Source organism: Arvicanthis niloticus, chromosome 2 (assembly GCF_011762505.2).
Source record: "Arvicanthis niloticus isolate mArvNil1 chromosome 2, mArvNil1.pat.X, whole genome shotgun sequence".
In the NCBI taxonomy this organism is placed as follows: domain Eukaryota; kingdom Metazoa; phylum Chordata; class Mammalia; order Rodentia; family Muridae; genus Arvicanthis; species Arvicanthis niloticus.
The window spans coordinates 84,883,173-84,909,572 of record NC_047659.1 but is presented as its reverse complement, the minus strand read 5'-3'; the positions used below and the strand labels follow the sequence as shown (position 1 = coordinate 84,909,572).

General features: G+C 40.5%; 1 protein-coding gene across 3 annotated transcripts in view; it reads right to left on the bottom strand.

The window, feature by feature from the left end:
• Nucleotides 1-26,400, bottom strand: part of Fmn1 (formin 1) — a 381,486-nt gene that overhangs the window by 336,691 nt on the left and 18,395 nt on the right. For all 3 annotated transcript variants that reach the window (XM_076929458.1, XM_076929459.1, XM_034494159.2), the window contains one exon: nt 9,287-11,285. In XM_076929458.1, coding sequence (XP_076785573.1) covers nt 9,287-11,162 — 1,876 coding nt within the window. In that variant the 5' untranslated portion in view covers nt 11,163-11,285. The remainder of the gene's footprint in view (nt 1-9,286; nt 11,286-26,400) is intronic.

Here is a 26,400-nt window from a genome sequence, read left to right as displayed (position 1 = left end):
TATTGTTCTTCCTGGAGTTCCTGTTCTACCAGTATCTATCATGCAGCCTCAGCTTAGTTCTCAGCAGGGAGGGTTCTGCTAGCCTTGAGTTTCCACACTGCTAGTTGTTGGGCTCTGACAGCCAACATCATGCTTCCCTTCCTCCCAAACTCCCTTCTGCACAGAGACAGAGGCATTCTTTCCAGGGGCAGGGAATGCCTGCCCAGATACTCAACCCAAACTTCTCTCACAGTCCTCTTCCCCTTATTCTGTGATTCTTTCTACTACCAATTGTTCTACAAAGACACCCCAAACCCATCTGCAACCTTCTATATGTCTGAATTCTAATTCTAACCTAGTTTCAACCCCTTTCCTGTAAGGTTCTGGGTCCCATAGAAAGAATAAGGTTTGAAACACTAGAAAATTTATAAGGATGAAAATAACTTGCAGACCCTCTTTGTGGGAGTGGGAAACTCCACAACACACTATAAACTGGAGGCTGCCTTGCCAGGCTATGCAGAGGAACTGGAGGCAGATGGTGTGCCCAAGCTTCACATTCCATGGCCCACTCAATATGGTTTGAGTTCTATCAAAGAATTACTCAGCAGGGTGTCTTGACTCTAGCCTACAATACCAGCCCAAGAGAGTGCTGAGTTCGAGGCCAGCCTGAGCTGTAAGTAATTAAATAGTAAGATTTTATTTTTTAAAGAAGCTAATTATTTAATAGCATTGATCAGAAGACAGGTGAAATCCATCAAAGGAACAAACAAAAAAAAATATTATTACACAGTAACAGTTATCAAGAGAAAGAGTGTGGGCCCAGAGTGGTAGCTAACATTTCCATCATTCTCTAAAAACATCCTTACTCAGAGGATCAAGACAAATAGGGTAGAAGATATGTCTTCAATAGTCAACATTCAGCTTCATCAATTAGATAAAATGCTTGTAATTCAACTACAGGCTCAAAAGAGTGAGGTGTTTCCTGTTGTTGGTTTGGGTTATTTGTTTTCAGACAGGGTCTCGATATTTAGTCCTGACTGGCCTGAATCTTAGCCATCCACCTGCCTCAATTTCCCAAGGGCTGGGATTAAAGGCATGTGACACTATGGCAGATTCAAAAGTATGAGTTTTTGGATGCCTCAACCAATGACAATCGGACAGAGTAATTATTTGTGTGTGTGGGGGGGGTGGTGTGAGGTGTGTGTACATATAAAGACATATGTTTATATAAAAATACACAGTAATTGTCTCCAAAGTTTAATACTCTTGTCTTATCTAGGGTTACTATTGCTGTGAAGAAACACCATAACCACAGCAACTCTTACATAGGAAAACATTTCATTGGGGGCTGGTTTAGTTTTGGAAGTTTTGTTTATTGTCATCAAGGTGGCACATAGGCAGAGGTGGTGCTGCAGAGGTAGCTGAGAGTTCTACATCTGGATCAGCAGGCAGCAGGAAGAGAATGTGAGCCACTAGGCCTGACTTGAGCTTCTACAACCTCAAAGCTCATCCCCAGTGGTACACTTTCTCCAAGGATGCCACACCCACTCCAACAAGGCCACATGTCCTAATCTTTTCAATAATCATTCAGAAATACTCTTCACTTATTGTGTATTGGAATTGACCTCAAAGTACAAATTGTTCATTGGCAATGTTTCATATTCTGACCACCTATTTTTAATGTGAGATAACTGGGTAAGACAGATTTAACTCTGTGTTCTTGAAAAACAAAAAGGCAGATGCAATGTGATACCAATCACTGTTGAAACCATGAGCTCTGGTTTCTCAAAAAAACAGGTAATTTTTTTCTGAATTTATGGACTACACGAGAAGTTTCTATTTCCAATTCATTTACTTTCTCTATGTGTGACCTCTGAACAAGGAAAGAGACGGTCAACGGTCAACCTGATTCAACACAGAGCTGTAAAATATGAAAAGAAAGGAAAACACTACAGTGCTCACTTACCACCAAGACAACCATGTGCCCTCCCCAAGTCTTTTCTTGGTCTCCATACTGCAGGCAGTTTACCTGCATCATCAAAGTTCCCATGTGCTGCTCAGGGTCCACTTCATCCCTGGGTGCTCTGGGCCCTGAAGGGTAGACCTTGAAGGCCATAACTGGCAGATTGGTGGTTCCCTTACACTTGTCTCTAGCTTTACTTTAGAAACTCAGGCCAGGCTATTTACTGCTCCCACCACATGCTCTCATCCTATTGGTCCCTCCTTCATGCTCCAGGGACCATTCAACTCTTTGTCACACACCCCTCCTCTACCCTCACCTCATCCCCTCTCCTTGGGGGCCTGAGGTGTCTGTTCCTGTTGGGACTCTGTTGAATCCAGAAGCCTCTCTATATTGCCTTTGTGGCTGGATTCTAGATTTTGTGCTACTCTCATCTAAACTTACCATCCAATATACTCCTTTGGGCATTGCCTTCATGGCTCTCCAGATACTTTTCTGTTTGTTGTTTGTCTTTGATCAATTCTATCTTCTCATTGTTGAGTTTCCTGCATCATTAGAAGTCACAGGAAAAACAAGTGTGCTTCCACTATAATCCTACTCCCACATATCCATGACACTCAATAGAGCATATTTCTTCATTTTTTTCTTAAAGAAATAAAACTGCAATTTTTAGAAGAAACATAGGGGATATAGTACAAGATGCTGGATTAGCTGTGGCAACTTACAATAGAACAGCAACAGCACCGGAATCAACTGTAAGTATCAACAGATGGGACTGCCTGAGAATAGAAAGTTTCTGTACAGCAGAAGAAACAGTCAGCAGAACAAATGGACAGTCTAGCGAATGGGAGAAGACCTTTACTAACTACACTTAAGCAAGGAAATGAATACCCAGAATTCGAGAAGAACTGCAGAAATTAAATGCCAATGAAACAAAACTACCAGTCAAAAAATAGGCAGATGAACTGAATGAACACTTATGAACAACCATACCTAGCCAATTACTATTTTAAAAGTATTCAACTCTCTAGCCCTTGGAAGAAGACAAACTGGAGCTACTTTGACAAAGCACCTCACCCCAGTCGGAGTGGCTATCATCAATGAGTCTGACAAGAGACTGCAAGGATGTGAAGAGAAAGAAACCTTTATTCACTGTTGGTGGGGAGTAAATATAGCCATTGTGGAAGTCAGCTCTGAGATTTCTCAAAAAAATTAAAAATAGAACTACCATATGGCCCATTTATTTTATTTCTGGGCATTTATCCAGAGAACTCTATACACCACCACTGAGATATTTACACACCGTGCTTATTGATTCACCACAGCAAAGAACTGAAATTAACCTAGTTGTCCACCAACACATGAATGGATAGTGAAATGTGGTCCATGTGACTGGGGTGATAGCTCAGTAGTTAAGAGCCCTGTTGGTCCTGTGGAGAACCATGATTATGTCCAGCAGCCACATGGAGGCTCACAATCACACCTGACTCTAGTTTCAGGGGCTCCCATTCCCTCTTCTGACCTCCATGAGTACCAAGCCCTCACAGGGGCACAGACAGACACACCTGTGAGCAAAAATTCATATACATAAAATAAGTCCTAAAGAAGTGCACACACCCACGAATGCTATTTATCTCTAAAAAAATATAAAAGCACAACACTTTCAGGAAAATGATTGGACTGAGAATGTATAATATTGAGCAAGGTCACACAATTTCAGACAAAGAACCTGTTCTCCCTCATATGCAGAATCTAGCCAATAATGTATGTGTGTACATAAACATGTGTATGTGTAGGTTTAAATATAGTAATGTTAAAAAGAAAAGGATTAAATATTAGGGGATGAAGAAAGACTCAATACAGAAATAAATGAATTATGAGAGAGAATATAAAATTAATCATTTTTTCTAAGTCTCATGTCATAGATTTTTTCATTTCTGGTGATGGATAAATGCATAAAAATACATTGGCTACAGAAAATATAAAAACACGATATGAATCTGTATAGATTCCCTTTCAAATGGCTACTTTAACTGCATAGAAGTTCACTGAGATGTATAGCTTGGGAGTCTGGCTAATTCTGGTGTGTGATTTTCCCCCCAAAGCCGCATGGCTGTGTTTGTGCCTATAACCCTAGCACTGTGGAGGTCGGAGACGGGCGGATCAGACAGCCTGGCTCCAGATTCAGTGAGAAACCTTGCCTCTAGAGAATACGGTGGAGAATGACAGAGCAGAACACTTGATCTTTTGGGCACAGGCACACACCTACATGCACAATCACACACACACACACACACACACACACACACACACACAAAATAATAAGTAATATGGTAAAAATAATGCTTCTGAAATTATAAAAGTTACATGCACCTCACATCTAGAGAAACACTGTAAGAATACACAAAGTGGAAAAGCGAAAGAGTTGATGCACCCAACTCTCACATCTTGTTCTCTGGTCCAGTCCCCACTATCTTGCCCTTTGAATGTTACCAGGCTGGCCAATCCTTCTTTACACCTGTCTATCTGACATTCAAGTCTCTGCGGAACACACATATTTATATATGGTAAGAAGACATGTTGGTTTTACAAGAAACAAGAGCATTCTATATACTATTTTGCAGCTTTTTATTAATCAATATTAATACTTTAGATAGTTTCATAGTATTACAGAGGAAAAATGTGTTGCAATTTATTTAAACATGTTCTCATTCATGAACATTCAGGGTTTTTTTCCTAGATATTTTGAAAGTATAAAAAATTGCCGCAGGGCGAGCAAGATGCTCAGCTGGTAAAATGATTGCCATGCAAGCCTGGTGACCTAAAGTCAATCCCATGAGCACACATAGAGGTAATAGCAGAGAACTGTCACCACAAAGCAGTGCTCCTACGCCTATGCCTACGTATGACCTCCATCACACACATGTCCACAAATAACACTCATAATAATGATAATAAAATGTTAAACTGCTGCAGTAAGTACCTGTGTGTATGTAATCATACAGGTACATACATTCATTTTAAGCAAAGATCTTAACGGTTGGGTCACTGGGTCATACTTACATATAATTTTAATGATGAGTCTTTGATATCTCTTGTTAACTCAACTATATATATTCTTTATATTCTAGATATAATAAGGTATATGCAATTTCTGAAATCTCTCTACTCTCCTTGCAGTTACAGGTAACTTTCTGTGCATGCCATACTTTCTGATGTTAGTTAAATATGTGTCTATATCTATTAATATTTGGAACTTTTAAAAAATTTTATCAAATCACATCAAACATTATTAATATTTATATGCAAGGAATTTATATCTATTCCACATAATATAGGTCCAAAGACTTGACAGGATTAGGTACAATATATTCTTTTACATGAGTACCTCTCAACTCTAAATAATCGGGCATTAATTATATCTTTTATGAGCACAAGAATTGGTCAAATGACTTTTGACATCAAGAAACTGGATGCTTAAGGCATGTGCTTCTATCATGCCTCATTAACTCCAAAGAACAAAAATCACAAGTTTGCTTAACAAGAAAGACTAGATGTCTCCCCAGCGTGGTGAGCCAGCTGCCATGTGATGCTTGTGCCACTAAAGAAGCCCATTTTTGATTAAAGATAAATGAAAACAGGAAACCAGAAAAGAATGTCAATGTTAAACTCCCCTAACACTGTGAAGTAGGTTCACACAACTAAAAATCCCTCAAGGTTATTTTAAGGAAATGCATATTTCTCAGAGTCTTGGTAACATTGTGTTACCTCCATCATCAAAGTAAGGTCCCATAAAAATCACTATGGACTGGTCACTAGATGGGTCCATGAGAAGAAAACTCTAAATGCTTTTCATATTTAGTGTATACTCTGCTTGATCATATTGTCAACATGCAAGAAATTCCTTATGTAGTTCAGAGAATGAAGAGTTAGAAAATTTATAAAGCCAACAGGAAATGGATCAATGGCTTTTCTGATACCTGTATGTTCTGTCCTGCATGGTGGTAATGACATTAGATTTAAATGCTTGGTCTTGTAAGATGTGGATTTTGCTTTCTACTCAGAATTAACTACTTGTCTATAGCTGTAGAGTCTTCCAACTAGAAATGGGTCTTTTGGTCAAAAATAAATGAAAACAGGAAACCTGAAAGTAATGTGAACACTAAACCCCAAGGAGTTAATCTCTCACTTGAGTAATTAAAGAGTGCTTTTAATTATCTTACTCTCATCACTTCAGTGAAAACCCTCGTTATGATTTCCACAGGAAATACAAGTCCACAGACCGTAAACTCCTTCTAGTTAATAGCTAACTTGGGGGAAAGATGGGAGTTGGATTCAGATGAAGGACCACTGCAGGATGATGGTAAATGAGTTACCTCTGAAGAGCTGGCTGCTACTGTCTGAGGCATCTGCTGAGACTGAGAGGGAGGAAATGTGGAAAGCAAGACAGAAGCAGCCAGAAAGAGGATAGTCTCTGAACTCACCAGCAGCAGGAGTAACTAAAACATAGCAAGGACTCTGGCTACAGAATGGGATGTAAAAAGAAGAAAAGAGACAAAAGATATACCATAGACTCAGGGTGCTAGCTAGAACTCTCCCTTCATCCATGCTTCTCAATTCAGTGCCAGTAAGAGAAGTTTTGAGCGTCCTAAGGACAAAGTCTAAGAAATGCTAATTACTATGAAAATGAAGGTCCAACTCTTCTTCCACTTTCCAACTCCTTATATAGCATTTGATGCAGAGGAGGTCTCTATGGTAGAGAATTTCTGTGATTTTTTATAATTGACTCTTAAAAGTGCTACCTAAGATCCCAGTGGAAGACTGGGCCAAAGTTAGAAGAATGCTCATGAACAACTGCATAGAGAAGCCATGTGAAAAATGGAACTATTCATTCAACATGTCCCTCAGACAACAGTGCACGGTCAATTGCCAACAGAAATGGAAAGTCTTCTTATGTGCTTACAGACAACTAAACTTAATCCTTACTAACTTATAAAAGGATGGGGCTTTTATGACATAAAAAACTGTAAAATGACAAGGTAATCTTAAATTAAGGAACAAAAGTTTTATGAAATACCAAATATATTCAATGCAGAGATTCTGGATGAGGAGTACCTAAAACCCTAGAATTTGATGTAATTTCTAAGTAGTAGTTTCCTTTCCTGTTGCTGTGATAAAAAAATACCCTCACAAAAGCAACTTAAGGGAGAAAGGTTTGTTTTGGTTCAGAGCTCTTCATGGCTGGGAAGCCAAAGCAGCAGGAACTTGAAGTAGTTGGTCGTTCAGCATCCACAATCCAGAAGCAGAGAGCAACGAATGATTCTCAGCTCACTTTCTCCTTTTTATATGGTCCAGTATTCCCTGCTAAGGGAATGGTCCCAACCACAATTATGACAGATTGTCCCACACCAATAAACATACTCAAGATACTATCCATAGTCATGCCCTGAGATTTCCTCCCAGGTGAATTAGGACTTTCTCAAGTTGACATCTACACTCTCCATAACACAAACTTAGAGTTAAGGCAACAATTCCATATTCTGCTCTCTCCTCTAACTCCACTGAGCTTACTTTCCAGATGATTCCAAGTTGCTAGCATCCATGCTCAGAACTGTAGGGGCCAGTGTGATGGCTCCTTAGATAAAGGTGTCTGCTGCCAAGCTAGAGGACCTAGGGACCCATAGAGCACAGCAGGAGAGACCAGTTCTACAGGTTGACCTCTGACCTCTAGACATATACTGTGGCATACGGCTTCCACCACATAAGTAAATTATTTAGTATTACTGGCTAGGGGTAGTGTTCAGTGGTACAGTATTTTTTTTAAGCATGCCTTAGGTCTTTTTGTTATTAGAGATCTGTACAGTACATGATATGAATTTTACAACCCTATGACTTTCATATTGAGGCAGAAAGTGGCAAATCTTACTGAAAAAAGATCAACATATTACATAAAGAGAATGGAAAAACATTTACCACATTTTTGAAGAAAAAAAAAAAAAAAACAACCTCCCTGCATGAGGCATGTAGAGAAATTTATAAAATGTCACAAGTTTAAGAAAAACAGAAAACTTTTGGCAACTCTTATTTTCTAGATCAACATTTTAAGTCTCAAAATGTTACAAGACTTTTCTATAAATAGAAGTCCAGTACCCTGTAAGAGATCAAATATCATTTAGAAGTTACTTCCTAGCCTAAGACGGTGACCATATGCTACTGAAGAACTGATCGCCTGTACAATGGCATACAAAACCCTGAATGTTTGGACGCACTGGCTTGGAAAGTGCCAAGGGTACGGGATCAGGACTCCCGATTGAACACTCAAAATTATTTTCATGTAAAAATTTACATTACATCAAGCATACAAGCCAGAGGAGCTCATTAGTACCTCATGCGTGAAGAATGGAATTGCTACTCTAGTCATAGTAGCAACCCACACATAAAACATACTTGACATCCAACAGACGCTTTGTGCTCATTTGGACGGCTAAATAGAAAAGAGATTGGAAGAAAACCTGAACCAAATTCCCTTTTCATATGTGTGTGTGTGTGTGTGTGTGTTGTTGTTGTTGTTGTTGTTGTTGTTGTTGTTGTTGTTGTTGTTGCTGTTTTCACAATAAGCCTTTCATCAAGTCTGACTGGCCTTGAATTCTCTCTGTAACCCAGGCTGGCCTTAAACAACTCTCTCTGTAGCCAAAGCTAGTCTGAAACTGATGATTCTATTACTTCAGCCACCCAACTTCTAGGTTTATAGACATGGACCATACACCAGAGTATCTCCAGATTAAATTGAATGCTTCCTTTCTGGTAAAAAAAAAAAAAAATTTTTTTTTTTTTTGGTCATGAATCATGTCACTTATAAATGTACTTATAGCAAACAAGATAACCAAACCTAAGCAGTGACCGACTTGTGAGTAAAACCAGTGTGCCTTTGTGATTCTGCTTAGAGACTCCCTACCATGACATCCAGAGCATCACTAGTAGAATTTAGGTCGATGGGCCAAGGACTTGCTGCTAACATCAAAGGCAGAGAGGCAACCTGCTGCTTCTCTGCCTGATCCTTTTTGAGTCTCCACTCTAAGCAATTGTGGAGGCAACTTTATGTGCCACAAACAATCAAACAAATCTCTAAGCTCGTATAAAGCATTCTAGAAACATTTTCACTCTTAGTTCTCTGGGTCAACAGCATCTCTATCGTCACCGTACCCCGTTCAGTTTTCTTGTTACTGAATGATACAGCCCTAGGAGTGTCAGTCCATTGTTAATCAGCCAGTCTCTTGGCAGCAGAAGTGGAGCAATAGTCGTTGAATCTCTTAAGAACAGATCTAAATAGCTTAAACAGAGACTGACCTGGTGGCAACTGGTGCTGGGGTGGAGCTGTGATCTTCTCTGGCCCCAAGTTTTTTTCGGAAGTTTCCTCAGATACCAGCCAAGTTTGGCTTGCTCTGAGGGAAGTCGGGCTGGCTCCTTTGGTCTCCGTGACCTTCGTAGAAGATGATGGCTCCAAGGTGTCTGCAGAGGGGAACCCAGAGGAGACACCGTTCTCTCTATTAGGGTACTCATTAAAAACAGCTTCTCCCTCACTAGGCAGTGGAGGGAGCAGGAGGATCCTGTGGTGCTGCTGTGGGCTGGGACACCTGGGAGACAGAGGCGAGGGAACAGGTGACAGCCGTTTGTGTGCGCTGGACTGAGGCGATGAATTATTAAATACCATGCCAAGGGCTGTTGGAGCCTGAGGGGTTGGCTTCTTCTCATTGCATTTGGGTTGTGGGGAATCAGGACCTACCGTGTGGGGCAGATCCAGAAGCAAGAATTTATGGCCACTCTGCGGTAGCCTAGCCTTCCTTTGGGTTCTAGTTTCTGGGAAAGTGTGGGTGGCTCTTGTGTTGAGAGAGAAGCCCAACCTTTTCCCCTCAGTGGCTTCGTCTAACTTCTCACTCTCTATCACCTTGCGGAGAACCTTGTTCACAGCGGCCGCCTCGGTGCTGGCTGGTTCTTTGGTAATGGAAGCTCTTTCTGTGGCTGAGGACCGCAATGACTTGATCCCTCGCTGCTCCTCCCCCAGCTTCCTGGAACTATGAGTCTCAGCCTCACCTCCTGGGAGGGTGAGAAAGTCAGCTTTTGGGATAAACTCAGTTTGGGTCTCTGGACAGAAGGCAACCCTTCCCTTGCCATCATGATGCACCCTAACTATTCTTTTTACTGGAGCAGATGGTTCCTGGACCTTGGCCACCACTTTGGAAACAGGTTTCTTACTGCAAGTCCGCTCCAATGACTTTGACTTCCGAGTCCCGCTGCCCCACCTCTCTGTCCCTGGATGTTTCTTAAGACTTTCAGACAGATTTGGTTGTGGAGGCTCCTGCTGGTGAGAACTCTTGAGCTGCCCTCCGATATCAGCATCTCCTACCTGGGTGGGGCTGCTGTCAGGGGACAGAGGTCCTTCAAGATCAGTATCCTCTGAGGTCCTCCCAGAGTTTCCAAAACCCAGGTCTGCGTCTGGTGTCCTGAGGATGTTGGCAGGGCAGCTCTCTCTTCTCCGTAGCGAAGAGGTAAGTGTTCCCTGAGGAAGTAAATTTCCTCTTTCTTCTAGGAGCCGGAGATTAGGCCTAGCTCGAGGAGAAAGGGAGCTACTGGAACAGACCTGGTCCTTCCCCATCTGAAGAGCTGACTCCTGGCAGCCACGCCCTTTCCTCCTGGTTCTCTTCTGCCAGAGCTCCTCCGGGCTCTCTCTCCTCCTGCCAGACTTCCGGGGCTTTTTGTTCTCTTGGGTGCTCCTCGTAATGAGAGAGCTCACAGGGAGTTCTCTGCTCCAGTTGCCAACACTCTGGAAATAGTCGTCCTTGGGGTCAAGGCTCACTGACAGCTCCTGCAGTTTCCCCTCCTGGTTCCCCATCGAAATGCCGAGGATGCTGTCTGACCTCAGCAGACTGTCCAGCAGCCGCTCCTTCTCTGCTGTGAGCTTGTATAGCTCTGTCAGAATGTTTTTTGTGGGAGTCTGCTTGAAAAATATGTCTCCTGGATGTTCGTTCGGCTGCTGGCTGAGGCTGGTGATGTCTGGCCCCTCCCTGACTTGGTAGCAGTTATGGAAAGCGTTATTGGATCTGTCTAGAGTTACAGCGCCCTTGTATGAAAATCCTCTGACTTCCCCTCTTGGAAGATAGAAGCTGATATAGCAGAGTTCAGCGATGGGGTTATGCAGCTGGAGGGTGCAGTGAGTGCCTTCCATTATGCCTACCTAATTATTCATGCTGTGGAGATGCTGGTCTGTGGTCAGCTCCAGTGGGGAGGCATGTGATGGTGGCTAGGCAGAGCAGGCAGCTGACAATCCTCTCTCCGGCAATGAGGCTGCCTGTTAGGGAAACACAGGAAGAAAGCTGCTTGTCTAACAGAGTGTACACATCACAGGCCGACATCAATCAGAGCATAACCACAGTGGTCCTTCCTTTTGGCCGGGAGCCTGTCTGCAGCTTTTTAGGCTCCTACCCACCTTGATCAGGGAGTATTTCTATAGCTAAGAGATAGGAAAGGGCTTTCATTTTAGTCCCAGGACAAGTCCCCTTCTTCACTTGGGAACCCACTGTTCGGCCTAGAGCCAGTCTGTCTACTTCTTCAGACCACAGTTTCTAGTCTTCTGTAAAACAGCTATTGAACCTTCTGGGAATTATGGGAGAATGGGACATTGAGAATTTTAAAAATGATAGTTTTTTTTAAAGACTTGTGTTTGGAATATTTTCAAAGATGATAAGCTTTTGTCATCATTAAAAAAAAAAAATCCTAAGATTCTCTTACTTTAAAGCACACTGTGGAGTAAAATTATCAGACCAGATATCTGAAGCGAAATGATGCTTCAGGCCTACTTGACTCTGCAATGTTCTATCAAAAAGCTTTGTGCAAAAAATATGAAGCTTTACATTTAAAAGTTTAAAATTAAGGAACTCACTAGGCTTACTCAAGTTTTGTCTTATTTTGAGACAGGTCTTGCTATGTAGCCTTGGCTAGTCTAGAACCTGCGATGTAGACTAGGTTGGACTCAAATTTGTGATGATCTTCCTGCCTCTGCTTCCCAAATGCTGAGATTAGGTGTGTACTATCGTGCCCAGCTTGATTTTTGTTTTGTAATGTTTTCCCTTTCTACATGTTTACTAGTGGAAGCCAAGTTGAAAAGGAGAGTCTAATACTACTGGTCCTTAGGGATTTTTAATGACTGATTATAGACATGGTTGGAAATGACACCTGAGGAGTGAAGACAGCCACTGCCTTATGTGAGTTGAAGGGGTCCCAAAATGTCTTCATAACACCTTCACATGCAAGTATGGAGCTTAGAACTCCATACTGTAACCCTTCATTTCTTAAGTTAATATACCACCCAGTCTTTAAGTTGATCTCACTTAAAGGACATTCTTCTAGGAATAACAAAATAACAATCATTTAACCACTGATACAGTTTGTAATTTACTTTCCCCAAGTGGTTAATTTTCTTGTTTTAAACTAGAAAAAAAAGTTACATAAGAGTACATTTTTTTGAGTTCAGACAGGAGGAAGAATGTGTAATGCAAACTCTTTAAGGAAAGCATATGAAGCCAAGTGATGAACTGGTGGGTGGGTGTGCGTGGGTAGGGTCACCTGGTCAAGACAGAAGTGTCAGGAGAATTCAGAGATTACATAATTTTAAATAAGAGTATGTTTGCTCGTTTGAAAAGCCTACTCCCTAAGAGACAGGATTCTTACAGATTGAGTACATAGTCACAGATACTGTTATTTCTTATTCATTTACTCGAAGGGTCATCAGGTGCACAAGGAGAAGATGCACAGAAGAGGTGAGAAGTCAGCACAGGCCTGGCCCTCGTCACAGCTGCAGATGGAACGCTCTCATTCCACTCATTATATCTTTAAAATCTTTCTAGAGTGCTCACAGTGGGTACATCCTCAGCATCCATGTATCTTCCTCGAGCACACCGTAGCTCACAGACTCCCCTGGACGATGACAAGTGTCCGACACAGGTAGAGAAGTGCACTGCAGACTTTTCCAAATCCCTTCCTAGTAGAAGTTCACAGTTCATGTCATAATTTCAAGTAGGACTCTGACTGCCTAATGCCTCCTACCCAAGGAAGAGTTATACTTACACATATTTATATTTTGAATTCATCATTTCATTTAATCAGAATGGCACCATTTTACAGATGAAAAAAATTGAAGGTCAAAGACATAAGGAAATTATCTATGAGGGCTTCTTATAAGAAGCAAATTTAAAAGTCAAATCTGTCTCCCCCTTCCCCCCACCCCGAATTGATTTGTGGGTAAATCTGCTCTTCCTTTACTGCTTCTACTGGTGAACAGAAGAGTCCTTTGTTATGTCAACTTAATGTAACACAATTTTCTACCCCCTCCCTGTCATGTCTTTGTCATATAGAGCCTGGACACATGGGCAAATGGCCAACAGACACAGCATGGCAGAGCCTGCTCCCCTCCCCCCACCTGGGCGAAGAGAGCCCACCAAATGAAAATCAATGAGATCCTGCTGAGAATTCGGGGAAAAAAGACACCTAAAACTCTTAACCCCAAATTCCAAGCTTCTTTGTTTAAATCTTGTTCTCCTCCCTAGCAGGAATACCTGGAACAATGTTCATGCTTTTTAACCCAAAATTGTTATAAATTTCTCAATTTGTTTAAAATTTCTTTTAAGTTTCAAAACTCATATTTAGTCTACCCCCACAGGTCAAACCAACTCGTTGATAATTATTATTTAATCCTTAATTAACAACCAACTTCCTTTTACAGACAAGCTGTTACTGCCTATTCCAGACACATAGCTAACGTATTTTTTTTTCCTCAGCTTCCTAAAACAGATAAATTTCCAGCTCTTTCCTTTGCTTTTCCTAATACAACACAGGTAACTCCCCATTTAAAAGAGTCCTTCCAGGACTAAGTTCTTCAAACATTCTTGCCTTTTTTTCTAGGACCATAACAACAGATCACTGATGTGCTTCCAATCAAACAGTTACAGACTTAACATGTGCATTACCCACCCTATACAGACATCACCCTGCTGGGGTGGGGAGTTGCTCCCCTGTGGTGATTATTCTACAGGTGTATCTGTACAAAAGGAACAAAAGACAATGCTGCCACCACAGGCCAGACCTGAGACCAGAGAGACCAACCTGCCATGTCCTTGGACCTGCCCAGGGTGTGAAGCTGTCTTTGTCCAGACACATTATCTGACTGAAGACTTTCAAGACAAGCAGACACTGAGACCCACAGATGACAGACCTGAGACCTTCTAGGGACAGATGAACTCTGTTACCAGAGACTAATGGATACTGAACTTGGGGAACCTTACATGATAGTAAGGAAAATGTTATGTCTATGTAAATAAATCAAATATTGTTTAAAACCAATGTTAATACCCTCACAAACTCTGTATAAATTCACCCTCAATTTCAATTCGCCGAACAATTAATTAGTTCAATAACCCTTTGTCTTCCTAGCCTCCACCCCCATTACCCGTCTGGCTTACGTTGTGTTCCATTTTAATACTTACACCCCAGCCCACTCAAAATAGCCTAAGACAGTCACTCCAATGACACCTCCCCTTGAAAAAGAAGAAAAGGGAGGAGTTGTGGGGCAAGTGGAGCTGCATCAGCAGACAAAGAAGGGGAAGGCTGAGTAGGTCCAGAAACCCCGGTACCCTCAGACCTGAGATGGGTAGGAGTTTCACCTATTTCTGACCTGGGCTCCTGTCCTGGAGCACATGACCATGACCCCCACGGGAAGATCGTGACCTCTAGTCACATAGCAGAGTTCTCCATGCCAATAAGGTATCTAGATGAACCAGCCCAGAGGGTTTAGCCAATAAGCTTTCCTTCCTGCAGGTCTTCCTGCAGACGGTATTTAATCTCTGGTGCATCCCAAGTCCTATACACCCATTTTCCACGGTGAACAATAAATAAGCAATATAGTTGAGTAAGGACTGTCTCTCCCATCAAGAACTGTTGTGTGTTGTGTGTGGAGGGGGAGCCTGAGTCATACAGAGCCTCACTGCCTAAGTTAAGTCTCCTGCAGAAGGCCCCACCATGCCTCTGACACTCACTGCTGAGCTAAACCAGGGTTCCCCCTCCCCTAAGCCTAGGGCTCATCCTCAAAACCTAGTGGCAGGCCCTAGCCCAGGTTTCCAGCAGCAACTGGGAATTAGGGAACACCAGCTTCCGCCTCACAGTTTCCATCCCATCCCAGACCCCCGATAATAACAAGAGGGATGTAGGGAGCTCTGCTTTCTTGAATACCATCAATAAAGTCCACTGCATCCACATACAAAAAAGTCTGTTAGTCCCAATCACAAAACTCAGCTAAAGTTTAGGAAATTATGATATGGGATTTTATAGCAGTAAGTATAATGCAAGGCATGAAGCTACCATTAGGAAAAAGCTTCCTATTATTGTGGCCTCTTCATCCTTCCTGGGACGTTAACATAGTGTCTTGTGAGGCCCACATCTGTAGCTGTATTGGTTTTATGTTAACTTTAGCACAAGCTAAAGTCATCTGGGAAGACGAGCTCCCAACTGAGAAAATACTCCCCCTGCTGACCTATTGGCAAGTCTCCTATGTGTTTTCTTGATTAATGATGGATACAGGGGAGCCATTGGATACTGCCAGCCCATTGTGGGTGGTACTGACCCTGTGCAAATGGTCCTGATTTGTGTTAAAGTAAGCAAGTCAATAAGCAGCCCTCTTCCATAGCCTCTGCTTCACTTCCTGCCTCCAGGCTTCTGCCTTGAGTTCCTGCCCTGATTCCTCACTGAGGCTTGTTGGTAGAAATGGACGCCTTCCACCCCAAGTTACCTTTGTGACACAGCAATAGACTTCATACCCAAGGCAGTATCTGTGATCAAGAAACTCCAAAACTCTTTACCCAGGGGAGGAAAGAGTGTGAGCAAATGAACACTCTGAACCTTCTAAGGCACAGAGCTAAAAGCGGCTTGAAGGCACAAGGCTCTAGCTGTGAGGACCCATTAGCAAGGAGTACTGGGTGCTGAGTCATTACACAGATTTTTTCCACTTGAGAAACCAGAGGGAGAAGAGCTGTCTACAAGAAAGAGGCAAAGTAAAAAGGCACAGAGTGTGGAGTGGCGCTCAGCGCCTCCATGCTGAGCTATTTCCGGCAGCATCTCCTCACTCTGCTTTGACTCAGACACAGCAGCTCTGCGGGAACCACACATTGGATGATACATCTTAATTCGTCCATGAAATGCCTTTCCCTGGTTGTACTCAGTGTCAAAGCACTTTGTTTCCCCAGGGACTCTCATGCCTTCCATTTCCTCTTGCTAACTCCCAGGCTGACATTTTCTCCATGACAACACTGTGTGCTGATTTATTCCCTGACTCGTTTTCCAATAGCAAGTAGGTGACATCACTCTACTCCAGATGGAAGTATCTGTTGTGCCTCCTCATAATGGGAAATGATTGCCTTTTAGGAGATGCTATCCAGCTCTCATAATGTATTTCACAAAATAAGTTCAAAGAATTAGTTGAAGTCATCCTGTCTGCTGACTGTACATTTCCTAATTGATTTGGGCCCTAAAAGACCAATACAAAGCTTTCTTTGAGTAGTCACTAGCACAGTCATGACCTGGACTCCATCTGCGTCCAATATTGCAAAAACTGATTTTCCATAATGTCTATTATTGAACTTTAAAATTTCCACTTGTCCAATCAGGCTAATGCTTAACTCTTTATACCGTTCAAACCACCAGAAAACAGACTTCTATGAATTCAGTTAAGTTCCACTGCAGTTTAGACTTGGACTTTGACTTGGGCTTTAAGAGACTAGGATAGCATATTGCAGAGAGAAATGAAGAGAGACCAGTGTGTTTATTCCTGGCTCCCTCCCGGCTAGGCTGAGATTTGCTGTGGGTGTGCATTCTAACATAGACCACACCTCCTCTTGGGAACCAGTCACTGCCCCAGTCATAAATCCTTTCTCTAGGTATCAGTTATTGCTGCTTCCCAATGCTTATTCAACTCTAAATGGCTCACTTCTCCCTCTTGTGATCTTGGACAAATCCATGTCTATCTGTCCCCTTTCCATCTACCCCTTGGGATTCAGTGCAGTGCTACTATTTTGCACTTTGCTTAATTTCTCAAATAGAAAATATAAAGATGAAGGAAGATATATAACTTCCTGGATTTTTTTTTTTGCTTGAAGAAAACTTTGTTGTTTTTGATGTTAACATACACATTGTAAAAGTAGGACTAAGAAAGATTTTAAAAAACACTAGAATACAAATCAGAAACAGACCCAACCCATAAAATATCAAAAAACTATCCAAAAGAGTTTAAAATGTTTGTAGCACACCATGTTTGTAGGATTAGGGTAATTTGTCAGGCAGAAGAAAACATTTCAAGTAGCCCCTAACTAAAAGGCAAATTTGACAGATAGAGATTTTTAAAAAAGTTGCCAAGAAATTGAGGACATTACATAAGACAGAGAAATCAGCTAATACATACAAAGGGAAAATTCATTGTTTTTCAGATGTCTATCAAGAGAGATTAGTCAGAGAAGATAATACTGGGGCAGACCAAGTTTTAAAGATCAATGTATTGAATAGTGGTTCTGGAGACTGGAAATCTAAAAATATGGCATGATACCTGGTGAGGGCCCTCATACTGTATCACCTTATCCAGGAGGTTGAAGGACAGGCATGCACTAACAAATGGAGCTAAACTTGCTTTTAAGCCAAACCCACAGGGCTGGGAAGAGAGCTCAGTGGTTAAGAGCACAGGTTACTCTTCCACATGACCCCAGTTTTATTCCCCACACCCAACTGGTGGCTCACAACCATCCTGAGTTCCAAGGAATCTGATGCCCTCTTCTAGCCTCCATAGGCACCAGGCAGGCAGGTGTGTGGGACATACAGACATGTAGGCAAAATACTCATACATATAAAATAAATATTTAAAAAATTAAAAAGTAACCTTACTATAACAAACTTTTTCCAGCAATGACAGCATTGTTTGTTTATGAGGGTGGTGCCTTCATAGCCAGCATACAGACTATTTTCTCTCTTTATAAACACAACTGAATTGGGGACTGAGTCTCTAACAGTGGAATTTTAGATGACCAAAAAAAAAAAAAAAAAAAAAAAAAAAATTAAACCGTAGCAAGAGTGATGCCCTGCTGCAGAAATATTTAAATTCAGGTTTTTTTTGGAAATTAATTCTAACTTCATGGGCAAATTATTCACAGAGCCACTGATGAGTTTTGATCAGGGAAGTATGTTTAGCTCTAAATTCAAGGAAGATTAACTTGGCAGTAATGTCAGTACAGTCTGGAGTGGAAAGAGACTGGCAGGTATTCAAGAATGAGGAGTTTGGGGCATCAAATTCTGAATGGAAGCTGAGAAAGAAAGAAATGGGGCAGGATTATGAACTGGAAAGTAGTTTTTTCTTTGTAGATCAACAGATAATACTGTTCTGCTGGATAATAGTGTGAAGGTGATGAGAATGGGGTGGGGAGGAACATGAGAATCGGGGATAGGGTCCTGTGTTTGCCATGCTTGTTTCATTTCTCTAGGACACAGTGAACCTACGAATGTTTCTAAGGTGAATAGAAGAGGGCAGTAAAAATGGGGACACTGAGGGAACAAATGGAAGACAGAGATGACATGGCTTACACGGTGCATGGCAGAAGATTCATCACTGACAAGAAATGATTGTTTCATGCCAGAAGTCTGTAGCTAAGTAAAGGAGAGAAGATGGTGATACAGGAAGTGCTGAAACTGATACTGTATACTCTTTCAATGGCTTTTCTTTAGAAAGACTCACAACTTATATGATTTTTCTTTGCATTACAAGTAGAGAAGCATCAAGCCAGGCTATATATCTTGTATCTTACATATCTTTCAAACTTCATTTTTACTGTGAAATCACCCACACTCCAAGTTGTGTCTTATTATGCTGCCAAGTATCTACTACAAATAAAATGGAAGCCAAACTTGGTCAACTGTATCATTTTAATTTGTAAATAGGCAAATTCACAGAGAGTTGTCAAAGCAGGGAGGGGAAGGGTTTTGTATTTTGAGGCCATGTTAATTGCTTCATGATAGCCCTGAAGAAGCCCTCAAGCACCACAATGAATCTTCTGATGCCTGTCCTTCTCCTTTCTCTCCTGCCTCTCCTTCAAGTCTAATTACATAAAGAAAAGTATCAGTTTCCACATCATCTACATGAGAATATAAAGTTTGGAATCCTCCATACATCAATGGGTCCATGTGACTATCTGCTTTATATCATCTCTATAATGTATGTAATGAAGAAATAAACCACTTATTCATGATTTGAAGTGGAAGTAGCTATGGGATTTATACTTATTGGATGCCCAAGGTTTTACCACAATGGCTGACCATGTAGCAAGACAGATACGCTCCAACTCAAATGGAATTTGGCATATATTTTATCTGTTGTAGAAATTTCCCAGTGCCGTGAGACCTAGCTTAGAATGTTGGTAATTTCACAATCAAATTGAAGTTTTGAAGGCAGGAATTTGACCTTGCAGTATACTCTGGTCTAGTGCTTCCTTCTTGTAATGCTACAAGAACACAAAAGGAAAGTGATAACATCAAATAAAGTCTTTTCAAATACCAAAAAATCACTGGAAGACTATGAAAAGTCTCTCTTTCTCAGTGTTTCCTGTCTCTTATCTTCTTTTCTTTAGTTTTTGAGCATGCAACAGCCCTGTCTTGTCAAATATACCTTCGTTTTCAAAAGTGAAAGAGTTTCTTTTAGATTTGACAGCCTACACCACATAGTTCTTATCCTTCATCCTCATGAGAACTTTAAGTAAAAAATAATCACTGCATATGCTAAGGGGAACTTCTGTTTCTAGATTGGAGAGTTTGCTCTTAAGAAAAGCTTTGATTAGAACAGATAATTAAGTCCCCCTCCCCAATTACAAGGTCAAGGCTTCAGGCAGGATGCTCTGAGGGACTCTGAGATTTGAAGCCCTATAACAGAAGAGAAGGGACCTCGAGGTTCTAGGGCAGAAAGCTTCTCAGTCAACTCTCTCAATTCATTTAGTCATCTCTACTGGAAGAAAGTCCTCCTTGTTTGATATCTCTTGGGTTTCTGTTTTACATAGTCTACATTTATTTATAGATCATGGTAATATGACAGTTGTACAAAACTTGTAAGAAAAGTTGCCCAGCTTGAACTGCTATGAGAGCCACACACCTCCCCAGCAAGTCAGACAACCATCATCCTTGCCACTGTGCATACTGACTTGTTCCTAGTCACCTGTCTAGTATACAATAATTGTGTAGCTTAAATGCAGGTTTCTAGACACTCAACAGAGATCTCTTACCACTCCCCAATCCCCATTTATGGGCAACTTTTAAACAAAGAAAACAAGAGAAACAAAATATCATCCAAAAAAGCAGTATTTATTCTTTAATAGTATTTAACACACAAGACGACTCAAAGCAGACCTTTTCACAAGGTTTCTCACCACTTTTTAACTCCTTAGAGAGACATCCTTTTAGAATTACTTTTCTGATTAAATATCCAGGAACCTATAAGAGACTAATTTACTGGTAATAATTTCATAGGCACACCTGATCCCTTTCTGCTCGTTATTATTCAGGGAGTCATTTCTATTCACACTTCACAAGCTCTGATGTTTACCATGCAAATCAAAAGAGGTTCCTGTTCATCTTAATCTAGTGTAATTTTATGAAATTCACCATAAGAAATGTAATTTTGCAAAAATACCCATAACTGTATGCATACAGTGATTAAACAGAAGGATCTCCCCAGGGTGGGAAGGAAGAGGGTAACCCAGTGAGGGAAGCCATGACCATGAGCTGGAAGCACCTGTACTCCATGCCATTACACCGAGTAACTATCATCTCCACTGTGCTCTGCCAAGTTTGTTTTTCTTGGTGAACCAATCAAAGAATGGGGAGATAACACCTGAGGATGAACACTAAAAATCAAGACAGAGCTGATTTAATAAAAAATAGGTAGATTCACATTTGGCTAAACAAGTAGAAGAGGACGCGGAGAAGGAAATAACATTAACCAGTGCCAGGATCTAGGCTGAGTGTATCCCAAGCATCATGCATTCATTCTGCTTCTGTGGAAGTATGAGATGGGCACTAGTGATTTTCAACTGTACCCTTGGGAACACAAATCTTCAAAGCCATTAGTTACGGAGTTGGAACTTGAATCCTATCTGCTTCAAAAACTTGTGTTTAGACACTATGAAAGACTGCATTTTATTGATACTTACTTTGTTTGTCAAGACCTCAAGGGACCTCTAGCATCACTTCTGAAGGATTATTTTCCCTTCCCTTGGAAAGAGATTATTAATAGTTTGGTGCAACTAACCTGGTAACTGTGATCTGTGTACAACTTGACCAGAATTTAAGTTCCATCTAGCAGCAGGGAGAAACTAACTTTTTCTCTTCTCTTCTCTTTTCTTTCTCTCTCTCTTTTCTTTCTTCCTTTTTTAATGTAATGTCAATTTTGACAAATTTAATTTTTGTAATATAAAATATAATAAAGAAAAAACAAAAACTAACACAATGAAATCAGACAAAACAAGCAAATAAAAGAGTCCAAGAAAAGACATAAAAATCAGAAACCCATTGATTCGCACACTCAGGAATCCCCCCAAACACACTAGACTGGAAGCCATAATACACATGTGATGGCCCTGTACATGGTGCCCCAATCCTTGTGAGTTCCTATGAGCTGTGATCATGCTCTTTAGAGGTCTTGTTTTCTTGGTGTCCTCCATTCACTCTGGCTCTTACACTTCCTGCCTCCTATTCCACACAGTTCCCTGAACCCTGACAGGACAGATTTGAAGGAGACACCCTGTTTAGGGCTGAGTGTTCTATGGTATCTCTCTTTCTGCCTAATGTCTAGCTACATGTCTCTGCATTTGTTCTCATCTGTAGCAGAAGAAAGTTCTCTGATGATGGCAGAACAAGGCACTGATCTATGATCATAGCAGAATATCATTAGAAGTCATTCTATTGCTACATTTTTCTTTTAGAACAGTAGTATTTTACCCTAGGTCCCTGGGCTATCTACTTTTGGTCATCCAAGCAGTTTTAAGTCCAAGTTCCATCTCATGGAATAGACCTTAAATCAAATCAGATATTGGCGGGTTACTCTCACAAGTTTTGTGCCACCATTGCCCTAGCATATCTTGCAGGTAAGACACTATTGTAGATCAAAAGGTTTGTGGCTAGGTTGGTTTTTATGTTTCTTTTTTGGTAGTGGACAGAACACCGTGCTGAGTGAAGGCTCCATGTAGGCACCAGCTCAACTTCTCCATGTTCAATGAGTAGGTATTGTCTTCAGCAATGGGGCCTTATTGTCATTTTGTGGAAAGCACGCTACAGTCTTAGCAACAGCCTGGATTGTTTGGGGATTCCCGTGGACTCCTTTGGCCAAGTACTCAATTAGATGTAACCCAATCCCAGTACTAGAAGCTTCATGAGTGACAAGAGATGGCTAGTTAGGGCTCTGTCTGCCCCATTATTTGGCGATTTCAGTTAGAATACACACACACACATATACATATATATACATATATATACACACACATATATATATATGTATATATATTCTAACTGAAATATATATATACATATACATGTATATATGTATATATATTCTAACTGAAATCATATATATATATATATATATATATATATATATATATATATCCCATATGGGAGCTTCTACTTTATTAGATTTTCATACTTACCCCTCAAATGGCCCTTATTTTAGCTGTCCTCACTCTCTCCTCCCTCCCCTTCTCATGTGTCCCTCCCTTCCATCCATCCATCTCTATTCTATTTCACTTTCCTAATAAGATCTATCTGTCCCTTTACTCTATATTGAACCCTTGTGGTTCTACAGATTCTAGCTTGTCATCATTAATTTAACAGCTAGTATCCACATATAAGCAACTGTATACCATATTTGTCTTTCTTAGTCTGGGATCCTTCACCCAGAAAGATTTTTTTCTAGTTCCATCCATTTACCTACAAAGTTCATCATTTCTTTTCTTTCTTTTTTAATGGCAGAATAATACTCCATTGTGTAGATGTACTACATTTTATTTATCTATTCTTCTGTTGAATCTAGGTTCTTTCCAATTTCTGGCTATAAAAAATATGGCAGAAGTGCCCATGGATTAGCAAGTTTCTCTGTGGTAAGATGAAGCATCCTTTGAGTATATAGCTGGATCCATCTTCCTGAGAAACTGCCACGGTGATTTCCTTTGTGGCTGTACAAATTTGCACTGCCACCAGCAATGAAGAAGTGTTCTTCTTACTCCATATCCCTGCCAGCATGAGCTGTCACTTGTTTTATTGATTCAAGCCAGGCTGACAGGTGTAAGATGAAATCTCAAAGTAGTTTTGATTTGCATTTCCCAGATGGCTAAGGATGAACATTTATGTAAGTGTTTCTCACTCAACTGAGTTTCCTCTTTTAAGAATCCCCTGTTTAGGTCTGTTTCTCACTTTTTTTTTATTGAGTTTTTGTCTTTTTGATATCTAGGCTCTCTTTTAAATTCCTATTAAGATTTCTTTTCTTCTTCTTTTTTCTTTTCCTACTAAGAAAGAATTCTTATCCTGAAAGTATGCTAGCACTTATGGTTAATGATTCTGTTAAGAGCCCACAGAAGGACTTGTTCCATAGGCCCTCAGAAGGGTGAGAATGTCAAAAATGCCTAAAATTAAGATAATTACAGTTCAACAGCAGTGGCATTCTAACAGAAGGGATGTAATAAGGAAAGGTACTGCCAAGGACTGCCAGCAGTCCTTGGCAGTCTTGGAGCAACTCTCCTTGTGACCCAGTTGCCTACCTAATAGTCAAAGCAATAAACCTTTGGCAGACAGAAGGTTACACATTCCAAAAGTTGCATATGAACCATAACTAGTTCTTATCACTTGACATCAGAGTCCGGAAGAATAAATGCCTAAATTATAGATAGCTATAAGTGCAATAGGTGCTAAGACAGATGTTTTCTAAGTTATAGAAGCTAGAGTCAGACCCAAGTACTCAGAAAGGAAACAGTGTACACATCTTACATCAACAGTATACATCTCTCCAATAAACTAAGCTGTTTTGAGGATTCCTCATTCATTTGGCTCTGTCAGTTTCATGCTGACAATCCTTACAGTTAGACGTGTCACATGGACTGTTCTCTAATGATCCCTTCACATTGCTATGTCAAGCTGTAGAAACACCACCATAAAATTCCTCCAATCAATTTTCAGTTCTGTTTCTTAATCTTGATAGGAAAACAACAAAAATAACATAAAGAGTTGTACTATAAAGAAATTAGAAATTGTAACTAACCTAGTAGGAGAACTATAGAATAAAGAATATAATAATAGATTTACAAGATTTATTAGTAAAGCCAAGTTTTTGATATGTATTCTGTAGCCCTAGATAACCCAGTATGGTGACTTCACATTGCTTCTAGAATTCTATTCAACACACATTTAAAAAAACAGCAAAATATTCTTTGAGAAACAGAAATCAGTTTAATGAAAATACTGCTAAATTTGGGATTAAAATTCTAATCTGGCTGAGCAAATAAGTACATGTAATTTAGAAGTGACTTTTATGACCAATGGCTGCTGCATTGATTCCCAGCAGTTTGCTGGTTCTCTTTCTTCTACTGTGTGCAGGGAATCTTAGGAACAGAAATCCTGCATGTAGAAGAATCTATATTGTCTGTGGTAGTTCTGAGAGTTTAAAATCAAACTAATATCTAATAAGTGCAACAACTGAATATGTCAGAAGGATTCAGGGTGAGAGAGAGACTAAATCCCAGGATCCAGGCTTTATCAAAAGTATTTTCTTGGGATAGGCTTTGATTTTAAAAGCTGCAAATGATTCAACTTTTTGTATTCCAACTTACAAAATAAATGTGTGAAACACATGATCCCAACTGAGCAATTATTAAACACTTTTTTTTGCCATCAGATTAAGTAATGACATTCTCTAAAGTGGGCAAATACTCCATGATAAATCAACTTTCCAGCTGAAGGATTGTATGTAGATTAAGAGATCAGGATTTATCAAGGTAATCCTCCTCACAGGCCCTGACATTAGTAAGAGGAATCAATTTGGCTGCACTGCACAGCTATTTGAACCAAACAAATTTATAATCTTCACATCTTTCCCCTTAAAGACATTTTTGGGGGGCTCATTAGAATGTTTCAGTAAAAAAACAGATTCATAATACAAGTAACTTCAGTACATGCAAACTTAATTTCACTAATTGTTAATGAGAAAAAGTGAATCATGGCTCTGTCTGTTTGTTTTGCATTTGTTTTTTTAATCTTTAGTTTGAAAGGCAGGCATATTTTCTTAGTTTTTCTTGAGTACTAAGTGCCTTCCCAGGCCCAAAGTATCATTAATGTAACAATTATAGTCAGTGCTTCTTCATGCTAGAGTATTTAAATGAAATACAACTCACAGATGTAGTTAAAAACATAATGACGCACAGCACTGGATTAAGGTCACCAACTGTTAGTATAAGATACAGCCATGCACTGCCTAGACACAATGACTCAAATGTGTTTATATTTAAGGTGCTTATGGATATAACGATTTTATTAAAAACCTGACGCCATTACTAAAGTATACAGAAGGGGAAACATAGATTACAAGTAAACATTAACTTAGTGTTTATTGATGGTGTGGCGTGGTCATTGCCTCCAAGTTGAGCATGATTATCAGAAACTTGAAGCTGAGCAGCTATGATGACCTGCATGAGACACTCATGAGATCTGGCCCAACGTTCCCTCATGGAAGGAAAACAGGCTCACAAGCTCCTCATGAGTTCCTAGCCTTTCTGATACTTCACTCACTGCTGTATAAGAGATAAACAATGTGTCAGATTCAATGTTGTGACTGCCTTGAGCCATTTGTACTCTTATACATACCGTCGATAAACTCATTGGTTTACCAAGCTGGACTTGAATGGAATTCTTTGTTCTATTGGTGCCTCCTTTATCTGGGATGAATGTTTCTCTATCTCCCTTTCCCACAAAATCCCCAGAGGAAGAAGTTGAGTCTGTGGCCATGGATACACCCAGTTACCAAGCAGAAGAATGACAAGAGGAAGAACAGTAGAACACTCACAGTGAAGATCTATGCAGATAAATCTTCAGAGGCAGAACCACCAGCCATGCCCAAGTGTGCAGGAAAGCATAGTACAGTCATCACGAACCAGGGTAAAAGACTGGAGTGGGGAGACTGACACTAGTAATGAGGTTCAGCAATAAGTTAGAGTTTCTAAATACTTTTTTTCCTTTTTACTTATTTAACTCTAGTTATTTATCTTCAACTTCACAGGGCTGTGATCTTCCTTTTACATGTCATAATATATGAAGTTCACAGGAGCACTGGGGTACAACTGAGCTTCAACACAAGG